At 38.8% G+C, this 14,212-nt stretch overlaps 1 protein-coding gene across 1 annotated transcript in view; it reads left to right on the top strand.

The window, feature by feature from the left end:
- kcnq3 (potassium voltage-gated channel, KQT-like subfamily, member 3) overlaps positions 1-14,212 on the top strand; it is a gene marked incomplete at both ends in the record, with an annotated part of 181,907 nt that overhangs the window by 118,487 nt on the left and 49,208 nt on the right. The window contains 2 exon segments of the mRNA XM_080778909.1: positions 3,999-4,198; positions 4,971-5,076. Of these exon segments, the coding sequence (XP_080635035.1) occupies positions 3,999-4,198; positions 4,971-5,076 (306 nt within the window).

The raw sequence follows: 14,212 nt of genomic DNA, 5'->3' as shown, positions 1-14,212 counted from the left end.
ATGATCCAATCGGACACAAACAGCCAAAACCCATCATGTGTTCCGCCAAAAAAGATTAGACCCTCGGTGACATTCGAGAGGGTTTGCGAAGGTCTTTATTTAGAATCCAATTAGCGAGTCCATTAGTTGCGATTCAATTATGAATGGCAGTTTAAGATCGCCCGAGCGAGGCGGGGATAATTACAAGTAAATGGAGGTCTTTTAATATAGTTAATATGACTTTCTTTCTTTGGTATTTTATCTCACTCTCTCTTGGTGAGGGCAGGATCATGTGTCTACTTCAACAACATGTCGTTAAGAGTGATTTGGTTCTTATCGGCTCCGATGATGATGTCACTGGTCTTGTTGTCACAATGGGAGCATTGACCCGCTGTGTAACTATAGATGACCGTGTTTCATTAAACTGACTGAGTGCTACTGTATCTCGTCGTCATCTCCTCTCAAAGTTCCACGGGACTTTGGAACCAAACATCATTAACATTCTCTTCTTGATGTACCTGGTGGTGCCACGACATTAAGCTATAGTTTCCATCTCTGATCCCAACCACTTTGTTGTTTCATCATCCTCACAGCACAGCGTGTCATATTATGTAAACCGGTCCTCAACTCCAGTCAGTGCTTCAGTCAAAGTAATATAAGTATAGATACTCCTGTAAGAGCTACAGGTGAAAGTCGCTCTGTCAAATTTGTAGCACTATATGTAACTTTCATCTTCTACCCCGGAGGGTGCAAGTGCTTTAATGTTTACCATTCCCTAAAAATCAAGATGTGATTTTGATATTGTAGATCTGCTTCTGCATCTGCTCAAATAACAATTAAGTATGAAGTAAAGTACAAATACTCAAGAAACGTACTTAAGGACAGTACTCAAGTAAATGCACTTAGCTGCTGTCCAGCACTGGCCCTGACTCTGAGCTGACCATAGGTCAGTCAGATGGATAACGAAGCTTTAGTTACTAAAAGCCTAAAAAGCTAAAATGCAAAGGAAGCCGTCTGGAACCGGACGTCCCACCTGTCCCTTTGGTCCTGACAAGTCACGTCACCCTGCAACGGTCCAAGTGGACACTTACGGGTCTGGAACTCCGACAGTGTGTATGCAAATGGAACCAAATGGACCCTTACAGGTCAGTTACATTAACACAGCTTGGACTTAAAAAAGGAAATTTAAAATGGAAATGTTTTTAAATGGTTCAAATTGTAAAAAAATATTCTGATCATTGCTATAGAGTATTTGTTCGATTTGTTCGATTAACTCTCAAGAGTCCATTTGGTTCCCGGACGTGACACGTTGAGAAACTAGTGGCGGATGGGGGGGTCCCCTGAGGCCCCTCCCCCCATCATTAGCGGGCGGAGTAGCGCGGCCGTTAGGCTACGACGCCCTGGCACCTACGCAACGCTGCCCTCTACCTCTGATCTGCCGCGCTGACAGCCTCAGGCGTCGAATTACCAACACCTGAATTACTGCCTGGCGGACGGCCACGGCAAACACACACACACACACACACACACACACACACACACACACACACACACAGAGAGGCTCTAAGTACATGCATAGGATCAGTGGGTGGGAAACTTTGGAGCCTGGGCATCGTGGTGTGTGAGCGCGACTGTTGCATTTGGCCTTTGGCCCGCAGCCGAAACCAACAGCGATATGAACAGCAGCAGTGATGATAACAATAAGGTTTATCTCCACAGCGCCTTTTATCTACCGTATGCATGTCCTCCTATGATGTCCAATGCTATATAGCCAGATGGCTCAATTATGTCATCATCCGGGGTGTGTGCGTGTTTGTATTACTTGTGAGGGCCAGGTTCCCAAAAGTAGTTGAGAAATAGACATTGTGAAGAGAAACGGTTGTTAGTAAAAGAAGAAAAGAGTTGGAGTTATACTTGATTTATACTTTGAGCCGACAAATATAACCGACAAATATCTACCAGCCTTAGATATACTTAATTTTTGGGACTTTTAGGCTTGCGGTTAAAAAATGGAAACAAAATGGTAAAACAAAAATTGTTAAAGGAGCATTCATTGATTTGGGTGATTTGGAAAACCCCCCGGTCCGCCCCGGTAACAAGATGTGCACATGCACTACAGTGGGGGACACGCAACAGGCCAACAGCACACACACCAAGGCTCGATTATGATTGGCGGAAGGCCCCTCTCTATCCTGATTGAATGAAGGCTGGGCCACCTAGCCAAATACGAAACCTACGGTTTTTTGACCCCAGGGGTGAACTGGGGACAGGGAGGAACTCCTTATATGGTCAGCACACTCTATTGAAGGGAAATCACTGAATATACCTTTAATGTCCACACACAAGCAGGAACCTGTGTGTGTGTGTGTGTGTGTGTGTGTGTGTGTGTGTGTGTGTGTGTGTGTGTGTGTGTGTGTGTGTGTGTGTGTGTGTGTGTGTGTGTGTGTGTGTTGTGTGTGTGTGTGCGTGTGTGTGTGTGTGTGTGTGTGTGTGTGTGCATACTGTGCAGCAGGTCTGTGCATGTGCATCTTGGGAAGCCTCCACTCAGAGAGAGTCTTGGGGGAGTGGGGTTTAAGCCTGCTCTCCTGTGTGTGTGTGTGTGTGTGTGTGTGTGTGTGTGTGTGTGTGTGTGTGTGTGTGTGTGTGTGTGTGTGTGTGTGTGTGTGTGTGTGTGTGTGTGTGTGTGTGTGTGTGTGTGTGTGTGTGTGTGTGTGTGTGTGTGTGTGTGTGTGTGTGTGTGTGTGTGTGTGTGTGTGTGTGTGTGTGTGTGTGTCCAACACTTTCTGTTGTGGTGCCTCGTTTGAGCGAGACCGTGTGATAATCACGTCCAATTTTCCTCTCCTTTTGTGGCCGCGTCTGAGGAGCAGTCAGAGGTAGCGAGAGCCTCTTTAAGCCCCGTCTATTATCTGCAGCTCTCAGCGCTGTAATCTGCCGGGCCGGGCTCTCCTGGCTGCCTGCATATACAGGAGCATTGTGTGCTCCGTGGTGGGAGCTCGGGCAGCAAGGCCGACCCACGTTACTGAGGTCTCCTCTGGGTTGCTGTCGTCTCTGGTTACCCCTCTCTCCTCTCCTCTCCTCTCCTCTCCTCTCCTCTCCTCTCCTCTCCTCTCCTCTCCTCTCCTCTCCTCTCCTCTCCTCTATGTCGCTGTCTCTTCCAAGGCACACACAGGAGTTTTATTTTACCCAGAGTGCTCTCTCGTCTCGTCTCCTCTTCTCCCCATGCACCTGTCTTTTTGGCGGCCAAACTGTCAGCCATTGGACAAAATGAGACCCCCCCTTTCTCTTTCTCTCTCTCTCTCTCTCTCTCTCTCTCTCTCTCTCTCTCTCTCTCTCTCTTAAAGTATGAAGGGGTGACTGAGTTTGGTCTCAAAATGTCAAACATCTACCATATACGTAAACTGTAGCTTTTACACAAAGTATAACCTGAAAATTAAGAAAATACTTCTGTATACATAAATACATTATTATTATTTCTTACAAAGTGCAAATACGTTGGCATATGGCTTTTCTCAGTTTCAAATAACAACATTCAAATAAGCAAAAAGTCTTCAAATATGGTAACGTGGAAATTATAATATCCTGTATAAGCATAACATTACATGTCTGGTATTTAAAACCAAAATGCTTGGAATGTGGGTGAGAATTCAGTGGCCTCCTGCTTTAACAGACATACGGTATGCAATGTGTTATGATTTTAATAGTGGAGAGACATCCTGCTTCAATAGACTAGTATGCATTATGAGTTATGATGATTTTAATAGTGGAGAGATCTCCTGCTTCAATAGACAAGAATGCATTATGAGTTATGATGATTTTAATAGGGGAAAGATCGCCTACTTCCATAGACAAACAACGAGGCATATCCTACTAGGAGGCACGGATTGTCTCTGCCAATATGGCGGCCGCGATGATTGCTCCAATGAACAACAGCAGCCAATGGTATTTATGTGCGTACTGTATCTATGTATAGTTCTACTACACTTCCTGTCTCCTCTCTGTTTTTTTGTTTGAACTTTTAGCCAGAAGCTAAGTTTACTCGAGCGAGTTCGCCTTCCCAACACACGGCCCGGAGCCGTCGTAGCTAAAAAGCCGCCCGCCGGCACCGACGCCATAGAGGAGAGTCCGTCCAAGGACTCCAAACCCGCCGGATTCAGTAACCGGGAGAGGTTCAGAACCGCATTCCGCATGAAGGCCTACACTCTGCGCCAGAGTTCTGAAGGTACCCACCGCTAATAACACATGCCTTTAGCATGAAGGACTACTAGGCTGTACACCAGCAGTGTTCAAACTGTTTACCAAAGGGGGCCATATTTGAAAACATGGAAATTCCTTAGGGCCTCCTGTCATATACCTGTGCTGTACCTTTGGATCATAAGAAAGTCACAAAAATTGCACGCATTACAACGAACAAACGTGCACGTCCAAGTGCTACAGTCCAATACATTATTTTGTTCAAATGGCAGTGTAGCCAAACAGGTGTGGGAAAGTCTCTCTACAACATGTTTAATGAAATAAGAATAAAAATGCCCTTCTTTCACATCTTGGTAATGAAACAACATCAGGAACAAGCAGTTAGGAATCCTTTATACCAGTTGAGAAATAGCCTTTCTGCCCAGGGTAATTTCAAAAGACCAAAATGTATGAATGTATGAATGCCACATGAATATATTGTTGGCCACGAGCCTCACATCGTTTTCGTTTTTTTTAAATCTGCCCACAATATAACCAGCGTTCCTAACTTAACCAAGGACAATGAAAACACAGCATACTGTAGTTAAAATGGAGTTTGACGTTACAAACATGTTTGAAAGTGCAATATCCCTGTGCATTTACCGTAACATTAAATAACCGCAATGAAAATAGTGAAAATAACCAATCTATACAAGCTCACAATGGGTTAATTACTTCGGGATGACTTGTGAGCTTGTAGATAGTCTATTTTCTATACAGTACATTTTTTTATTCACCTTTATTTGCTTTATTTACTACAGATGCTGGAAGCCTTCCAGACACAGCCTTAGAGGAGAGGGGTTTCCCAGCAGACATTCTAATGGAGGACATGATTCCTACCCTGAAGCTGGTCATAAGAGCAGTCAGGTCAGTCAGCTTTGCTCTGTTTACCGTCAAGCCACACAACTCTCCCACAATCCTGTAATGCTACGTAGAGTCTGTAACTAACATGCCATCTGTTTGCCTCTTCCGTGTACGGAAATATATTTTCAAATATCATTAAAATATAATGAATTCTCCTTTGTGCTCAAAAGCACGCTACATACTGTATGCGTCAACTAATTTATTTACATTTGGACACTGCAAAGTTGAACTGAAAGTGGTTGGGAGGCGTTTTAGATGGATCAGACAGACAGACAGACAGACAGACAGACAGACAGACAGACAGTATGCCGTACGATATGGGCTATAGCCCACGGTCCAAAATGATGAGAAACGAGGCTAACTTTTTTTTTCAAAATTTCAAAAAACATGGGCTATAACCCACCGTTTTTTTTATTTTTTCATTTTTTTCAAATCCTCAAAAATGATGAAAAACTGCGCGCTATAGTATGCCGTACGATATGGGCTATAGCCCACGGTCCAAAATGATGAGAAACGAGGCTAACTTTTTTTTTCAAAATTTCAAAAAACATGGGCTATAACCCACCGTTTTTTTCATTTTTCATTTTTTTCAAATCCTCAAAAATGATGAAAAACGGCGTGCCATAGTATGCCGTACGATATGGGCTATAGCCCACGGTCCAAAATGATGAGAAACGAGGCTAACTTTTTTTTTCAAAATTTCAAAAAACATGGGCTATAACCCACCGTTTTTTTCATTTTTTCATTTTTTTTAAATCCTCAAAAATGATGAAAAACTGCGCGCTATAGTATGCCGTACGATATGGGCTATAGCCCACGGTCCAAAATGATGAGAAACGAGGCTAACTTTTTTTTTCAAAATTTCAAAAAACATGGGCTATAACCCACCGTTTTTTTAATTTTTTCATTTTTTTCAAATCCTCAAAAATGATGAAAAACTGCGCGCTATAGTATGCCGTACGATATGGGCTATAGCCCACGGTCCAAAATGATGAGAAACGAGGCTAACTTTTTTTTTCAAAAATTCAAAAAACATGGGCTATAACCCACCGTTTTTTTCATTTTTTCATTTTTTTCAAATCCTCAAAAATGATGAAAAACTGCGCGCTATAGTATGCCGTACGATATGGGCTATAGCCCACGGTCCAAAATGATGAGAAACGAGGCTAACTTTTTTTTTCAAAATTTCAAAAAACATGGGCTATAACCCACCGTTTTTTTCATTTTTTCATTTTTTTCAAATCCTCAAAAATGATGAAAAACTGCGCGCTATAGTATGCCGTACGATATGGGCTATAGCCCACGGTCCAAAATGATGAGAAACGAGGCTAACTTTTTTTTTCAAAATTTCAAAAAACATGGGCTATAACCCACCGTTTTTTTTATTTTTTCATTTTTTTCAAATCCTCAAAAATGATGAAAAACTGCGCGCTATAGTATGCCGTACGATATGGGCTATAGCCCACGGTCCAAAATGATGAGAAACGAGGCTAACTTTTTTTTTCAAAATTTCAAAAAACATGGGCTATAACCCACCGTTTTTTTCATTTTTCATTTTTTTCAAATCCTCAAAAATGATGAAAAACGGCGTGCCATAGTATGCCGTACGATATGGGCTATAGCCCACGGTCCAAAATGATGAGAAACGAGGCTAACATTTTTTTTCAAAATTTCAAAAAACATGGGCTATAACCCACCGTTTTTTTCATTATTTCATTTTTTTCAAATCCTCAAAAATGATGAAAAACTGCGCGCTATAGTATGCCGTACGATATGGGCTATAGCCCACGGTCCAAAATGATGAGAAACGAGGCTAACTTTTTTTTCAAAATTTCAAAAAACATGGGCTATAACCCACCGTTTTTTTCATTTTTTCATTTTTTTCAAATCCTCAAAAATGATGAAAAACTGCGCGCTATAGTATGCCGTACGATATGGGCTATAGCCCACGGTCCAAAATGATGAGAAACGAGGCTAACTTTTTTTTTCAAAAATTCAAAAAACATGGGCTATGACCCACCGTTTTTTTCATTTTTTCATTTTTTTCAAATCCTCAAAAATGATGAAAAACTGCGCGCTATAGTATGCCGTACGATATGGGCTATAGCCCACGGTCCAAAATGATGAGAAACGAGGCTAACTTTTTTTTTCAAAATTTCAAAAAACATGGGCTATAACCCACCGTTTTTTTTATTTTTTCATTTTTTTCAAATCCTCAAAAATGATGAAAAACGGCGTGCTATAGTATGCCGTACGATATGGGCTATAGCCCACGGTCCAAAATGATGAGAAACGAGGCTAACTTTTTTTTTCAAAATTTCAAAAAACATGGGCTATAACCCACCGTTTTTTTCATTTTTTTCATTTTTTTCAAATCCTCAAAAATGATGAAAAACTGCGCGCTATAGTATGCCGTACGATATGGGCTATAGCCCACGGTCCAAAATGATGAGAAACGAGGCTAACTTTTTTTTTCAAAATTTAAAAAAACATGGGCTATAACCCACCGTTTTTTTCATTTTTTCATTTTTTTCAAATCCTAGAAAATGATGAAAAACGGCGTGCCATAGTATGCCGTACGATATGGGCTATAGCCCACGGTCCAAAATGATGAGAAACGAGGCTAACTTTTTTTTTCAAATTTTCAAAAAACATGGGCTATAACCCACCGTTTTTTTCATTTTTTCATTTTTTTCAAATCCTCAAAAATGATGAAAAACTGCGCGCTATAGTATGCCGTACGATATGGGCTCTAGCCCACGGTCCAAAATGATGAGAAACGAGGCTAACTTTTTTTTTCAAAATTTCAAAAAACATGGGCTATAACCCACCGTTTTTTTTATTTTTTCATTTTTTTCAAATCCTCAAAAATGATGAAAAACTGCGCGCTATAGTATGCCGTACGATATGGGCTATAGCCCACGGTCCAAAATGATGAGAAACGAGGCTAACTTTTTTTTTCAAAATTTCAAAAAACATGGGCTATAACCCACCGTTTTTTTCATTTTTTCATTTTTTTCAAATCCTCAAAAATGATGAAAAACTGCGCGCTATAGTATGCCGTACGATATGGGCTATAGCCCACGGTCCAAAATGATGAGAAACGAGGCTAACTTTTTTTTTCAAAATTTCAAAAAACATGGGCTATAACCCACCGTTTTTTTCATTTTTCATTTTTTTCAAATCCTCAAAAATGATGAAAAACGGCGTGCCATAGTATGCCGTACGATATGGGCTATAGCCCACGGTCCAAAATGATGAGAAACGAGGCTAACATTTTTTTTCAAAATTTCAAAAAACATGGGCTATAACCCACCGTTTTTTTCATTTTTTCATTTTTTTCAAATCCTCAAAAATGATGAAAAACTGCGCGCTATAGTATGCCGTACGATATGGGCTATAGCCCACGGTCCAAAATGATGAGAAACGAGGCTAACATTTTTTTTCAAAATTTCAAAAAACATGGGCTATAACCCACCGTTTTTTTCATTTTTTCATTTTTTTCAAATCCTCAAAAATGATGAAAAACTGCGCGCTATAGTATGCCGTACGATATGGGCTATAGCCCACGGTCCAAAATGATGAGAAACGAGGCTAACTTTTTTTTTCAAAATTTCAAAAAACATGGGCTATAACCCACCGTTTTTTTCATTTTTTCATTTTTTTCAAATCCTCAAAAATGATGAAAAACTGCGCGCTATAGTATGCCGTACGATATGGGCTATAGCCCACGGTCCAAAATGATGAGAAACGAGGCTAACTTTTTTTTTCAAAATTTCAAAAAACATGGGCTATAACCCACCGGTTTTTTCATTTTTCATTTTTTTCAAATCCTCAAAAATGATGAAAAACGGCGTGCCATAGTATGCCGTACGATATGGGCTATAGCCCACGGTCCAAAATGATGAGAAACGAGGCTAACATTTTTTTTCAAAATTTCAAAAAACATGGGCTATAACCCACCGTTTTTTTTCATTTTTTCATTTTTTTCAAATCCTCAAAAATGATGAAAAACTGCGCGCTATAGTATGCCGTACGATATGGGCTATAGCCCACGGTCCAAAATGATGAGAAACGAGGCTAACTTTTTTTTTCAAAATTTCAAAAAACATGGGCTATAACCCACCGTTTTTTTCATTTTTCATTTTTTTCAAATCCTCAAAAATGATGAAAAACGGCGTGCCATAGTATGCCGTACGATATGGGCTATAGCCCACGGTCCAAAATGATGAGAAACGAGGCTAACTTTTTTTTTCAAAATTTCAAAAAACATGGGCTATAACCCACCGTTTTTTTCATTTTTTCATTTTTTTCAAATCCTCAAAAATGATGAAAAACTGCGCGCTATAGTATGCCGTACGATATGGGCTCTAGCCCACGGTCCAAAATGATGAGAAACGAGGCTAACTTTTTTTTTCAAAATTTCAAAAAACATGGGCTATAACCCACCGTTTTTTTTCATTTTTTCATTTTTTTCAAATCCTCAAAAATGATGAAAAACTGCGCGCTATAGTATGCCGTACGATATGGGCTATAGCCCACGGTCCAAAATGATGAGAAACGAGGCTAACTTTTTTTTTCAAAATTTCAAAAAACATGGGCTATAACCCACCGTTTTTTTTATTTTTTCATTTTTTTCAAATCCTCAAAAATGATGAAAAACTGCGCGCTATAGTATGCCGTACGATATGGGCTATAGCCCACGGTCCAAAATGATGAGAAACGAGGCTAACTTTTTTTTTCAAAATTTCAAAAAACATGGGCTATAACCCACCGTTTTTTTCATTTTTCATTTTTTTTCAAATCCTCAAAAATGATGAAAAACGGCGTGCCATAGTATGCCGTACGATATGGGCTATAGCCCACGGTCCAAAATGATGAGAAACGAGGCTAACATTTTTTTTCAAAATTTCAAAAAACATGGGCTATAACCCACCGTTTTTTTCATTATTTCATTTTTTTCAAATCCTCAAAAATGATGAAAAACTGCGCGCTATAGTATGCCGTACGATATGGGCTATAGCCCACGGTCCAAAATGATGAGAAACGAGGCTAACTTTTTTTTTCAAAATTTCAAAAAACATGGGCTATAACCCACCGTTTTTTTAATTTTTTCATTTTTTTCAAATCCTCAAAAATGATGAAAAACTGCGCGCTATAGTATGCCGTACGATATGGGCTATAGCCCACGGTCCAAAATGATGAGAAACGAGGCTAACTTTTTTTTTCAAAAATTCAAAAAACATGGGCTATAACCCACCGTTTTTTTCATTTTTTCATTTTTTTCAAATCCTCAAAAATGATGAAAAACTGCGCGCTATAGTATGCCGTACGATATGGGCTATAGCCCACGGTCCAAAATGATGAGAAACGAGGCTAACTTTTTTTTTCAAAATTTCAAAAAACATGGGCTATAACCCACCGTTTTTTTCATTTTTTCATTTTTTTCAAATCCTCAAAAATGATGAAAAACTGCGCGCTATAGTATGCCGTACGATATGGGCTATAGCCCACGGTCCAAAATGATGAGAAACGAGGCTAACTTTTTTTTTCAAAATTTCAAAAAACATGGGCTATAACCCACCGTTTTTTTTATTTTTTCATTTTTTTCAAATCCTCAAAAATGATGAAAAACTGCGCGCTATAGTATGCCGTACGATATGGGCTATAGCCCACGGTCCAAAATGATGAGAAACGAGGCTAACTTTTTTTTTCAAAATTTCAAAAAACATGGGCTATAACCCACCGTTTTTTTCATTTTTCATTTTTTTCAAATCCTCAAAAATGATGAAAAACGGCGTGCCATAGTATGCCGTACGATATGGGCTATAGCCCACGGTCCAAAATGATGAGAAACGAGGCTAACATTTTTTTTCAAAATTTCAAAAAACATGGGCTATAACCCACCGTTTTTTTCATTATTTCATTTTTTTCAAATCCTCAAAAATGATGAAAAACTGCGCGCTATAGTATGCCGTACGATATGGGCTATAGCCCACGGTCCAAAATGATGAGAAACGAGGCTAACTTTTTTTTTCAAAATTTCAAAAAACATGGGCTATAACCCACCGTTTTTTTCATTTTTTCATTTTTTTCAAATCCTCAAAAATGATGAAAAACTGTGCGCTATAGTATGCCGTACGATATGGGCTATAGCCCACGGTCCAAAATGATGAGAAACGAGGCTAACTTTTTTTTTCAAAAATTCAAAAAACATGGGCTATAACCCACCGTTTTTTTCATTTTTTCATTTTTTTCAAATCCTCAAAAATGATGAAAAACTGCGCGCTATAGTATGCCGTACGATATGGGCTATAGCCCACGGTCCAAAATGATGAGAAACGAGGCTAACTTTTTTTTTCAAAATTTAAAAAAACATGGGCTATAACCCACCGTTTTTTTTATTTTTTCATTTTTTTCAAATCCTCAAAAATGATGAAAAACGGCGTGCTATAGTATGCCGTACGATATGGGCTATAGCCCACGGTCCAAAATGATGAGAAACGAGGCTAACTTTTTTTTTCAAAATTTCAAAAAACATGGGCTATAACCCACCGTTTTTTTCATTTTTTCATTTTTTTCAAATCCTCAAAAATGATGAAAAACTGCGCGCTATAGTATGCCGTACGATATGGGCTATAGCCCACGGTCCAAAATGATGAGAAACGAGGCTAACTTTTTTTTTCAAAATTTAAAAAAACATGGGCTATAACCCACCGTTTTTTTCATTTTTTCATTTTTTTCAAATCCTAGAAAATGATGAAAAACGGCGTGCCATAGTATGCCGTACGATATGGGCTATAGCCCACGGTCCAAAATGATGAGAAACGAGGCTAACTTTTTTTTTCAAAATTTCAAAAAACATGGGCTATAACCCACCGTTTTTTTCATTTTTTCATTTTTTTCAAATCCTCAAAAATGATGAAAAACTGCGCGCTATAGTATGCCGTACGATATGGGCTCTAGCCCACGGTCCAAAATGATGAGAAACGAGGCTAACTTTTTTTTTCAAAATTTCAAAAAACATGGGCTATAACCCACCGTTTTTTTTATTTTTTCATTTTTTTCAAATCCTCAAAAATGATGAAAAACTGCGCGCTATAGTATGCCGTACGATATGGGCTATAGCCCACGGTCCAAAATGATGAGAAACGAGGCTAACTTTTTTTTTCAAAATTTCAAAAAACATGGGCTATAACCCACCGTTTTTTTCATTTTTTCATTTTTTTCAAATCCTCAAAAATGATGAAAAACTGCGCGCTATAGTATGCCGTACGATATGGGCTATAGCCCACGGTCCAAAATGATGAGAAACGAGGCTAACTTTTTTTTTCAAAATTTCAAAAAACATGGGCTATAACCCACCGTTTTTTTCATTTTTCATTTTTTTCAAATCCTCAAAAATGATGAAAAACGGCGTGCCATAGTATGCCGTACGATATGGGCTATAGCCCACGGTCCAAAATGATGAGAAACGAGGCTAACATTTTTTTTCAAAATTTCAAAAAACATGGGCTATAACCCACCGTTTTTTTCATTTTTTCATTTTTTTCAAATCCTCAAAAATGATGAAAAACTGCGCGCTATAGTATGCCGTACGATATGGGCTATAGCCCACGGTCCAAAATGATGAGAAACGAGGCTAACATTTTTTTTCAAAATTTCAAAAAACATGGGCTATAACCCACCGTTTTTTTCATTTTTTCATTTTTTTCAAATCCTCAAAAATGATGAAAAACTGCGCGCTATAGTATGCCGTACGATATGGGCTATAGCCCACGGTCCAAAATGATGAGAAACGAGGCTAACTTTTTTTTTCAAAATTTCAAAAAACATGGGCTATAACCCACCGTTTTTTTCATTTTTTCATTTTTTTCAAATCCTCAAAAATGATGAAAAACTGCGCGCTATAGTATGCCGTACGATATGGGCTATAGCCCACGGTCCAAAATGATGAGAAACGAGGCTAACTTTTTTTTTCAAAATTTCAAAAAACATGGGCTATAACCCACCGGTTTTTTCATTTTTCATTTTTTTCAAATCCTCAAAAATGATGAAAAACGGCGTGCCATAGTATGCCGTACGATATGGGCTATAGCCCACGGTCCAAAATGATGAGAAACGAGGCTAACATTTTTTTTCAAAATTTCAAAAAACATGGGCTATAACCCACCGTTTTTTTTCATTTTTTCATTTTTTTCAAATCCTCAAAAATGATGAAAAACTGCGCGCTATAGTATGCCGTACGATATGGGCTATAGCCCACGGTCCAAAATGATGAGAAACGAGGCTAACTTTTTTTTTCAAAAATTCAAAAAACATGGGCTATAACCCACCGTTTTTTTCATTTTTCATTTTTTTCAAATCCTCAAAAATGATGAAAAACGGCGTGCCATAGTATGCCGTACGATATGGGCTATAGCCCACGGTCCAAAATGATGAGAAACGAGGCTAACTTTTTTTTTCAAAATTTTAAAAAACATGGGCTATAACCCACCGTTTTTTTCATTTTTTCATTTTTTTCAAATCCTCAAAAATGATGAAAAACTGCGCGCTATAGTATGCCGTACGATATGGGCTATAGCCCACGGTCCAAAATGATGAGAAACGAGGCTAACTTTTTTTTTCAAAATTTAAAAAAACATGGGCTATAACCCACCGTTTTTTTCATTTTTTCATTTTTTTCAAATCCTAGAAAATGATGAAAAACGGCGTGCCATAGTATGCCGTACGATATGGGCTATAGCCCACGGTCCAAAATGATGAGAAACGAGGCTAACTTTTTTTTTCAAAATTTCAAAAAACATGGGCTATAACCCACCGTTTTTTTCATTTTTTCATTTTTTTCAAATCCTCAAAAATGATGAAAAACTGCGCGCTATAGTATGCCGTACGATATGGGCTCTAGCCCACGGTCCAAAATGATGAGAAACGAGGCTAACTTTTTTTTTCAAAATTTCAAAAAACATGGGCTATAACCCACCGTTTTTTTTATTTTTTCATTTTTTTCAAATCCTCAAAAATGATGAAAAACTGCGCGCTATAGTATGCCGTACGATATGGGCTATAGCCCACGGTCCAAAATGATGAGAAACGAGGCTAACTTTTTTTTTCAAAATTTCAAAAAACATGGGCTATA

The sequence above is a fragment of the Protomyctophum bolini genome (assembly GCF_963924005.1).
Source record: "Protomyctophum bolini genome assembly, chromosome: 12".
Classification (NCBI taxonomy): domain Eukaryota; kingdom Metazoa; phylum Chordata; class Actinopteri; order Myctophiformes; family Myctophidae; genus Protomyctophum; species Protomyctophum bolini.
This window is presented reverse-complemented; position numbering and strand designations above follow the sequence as displayed.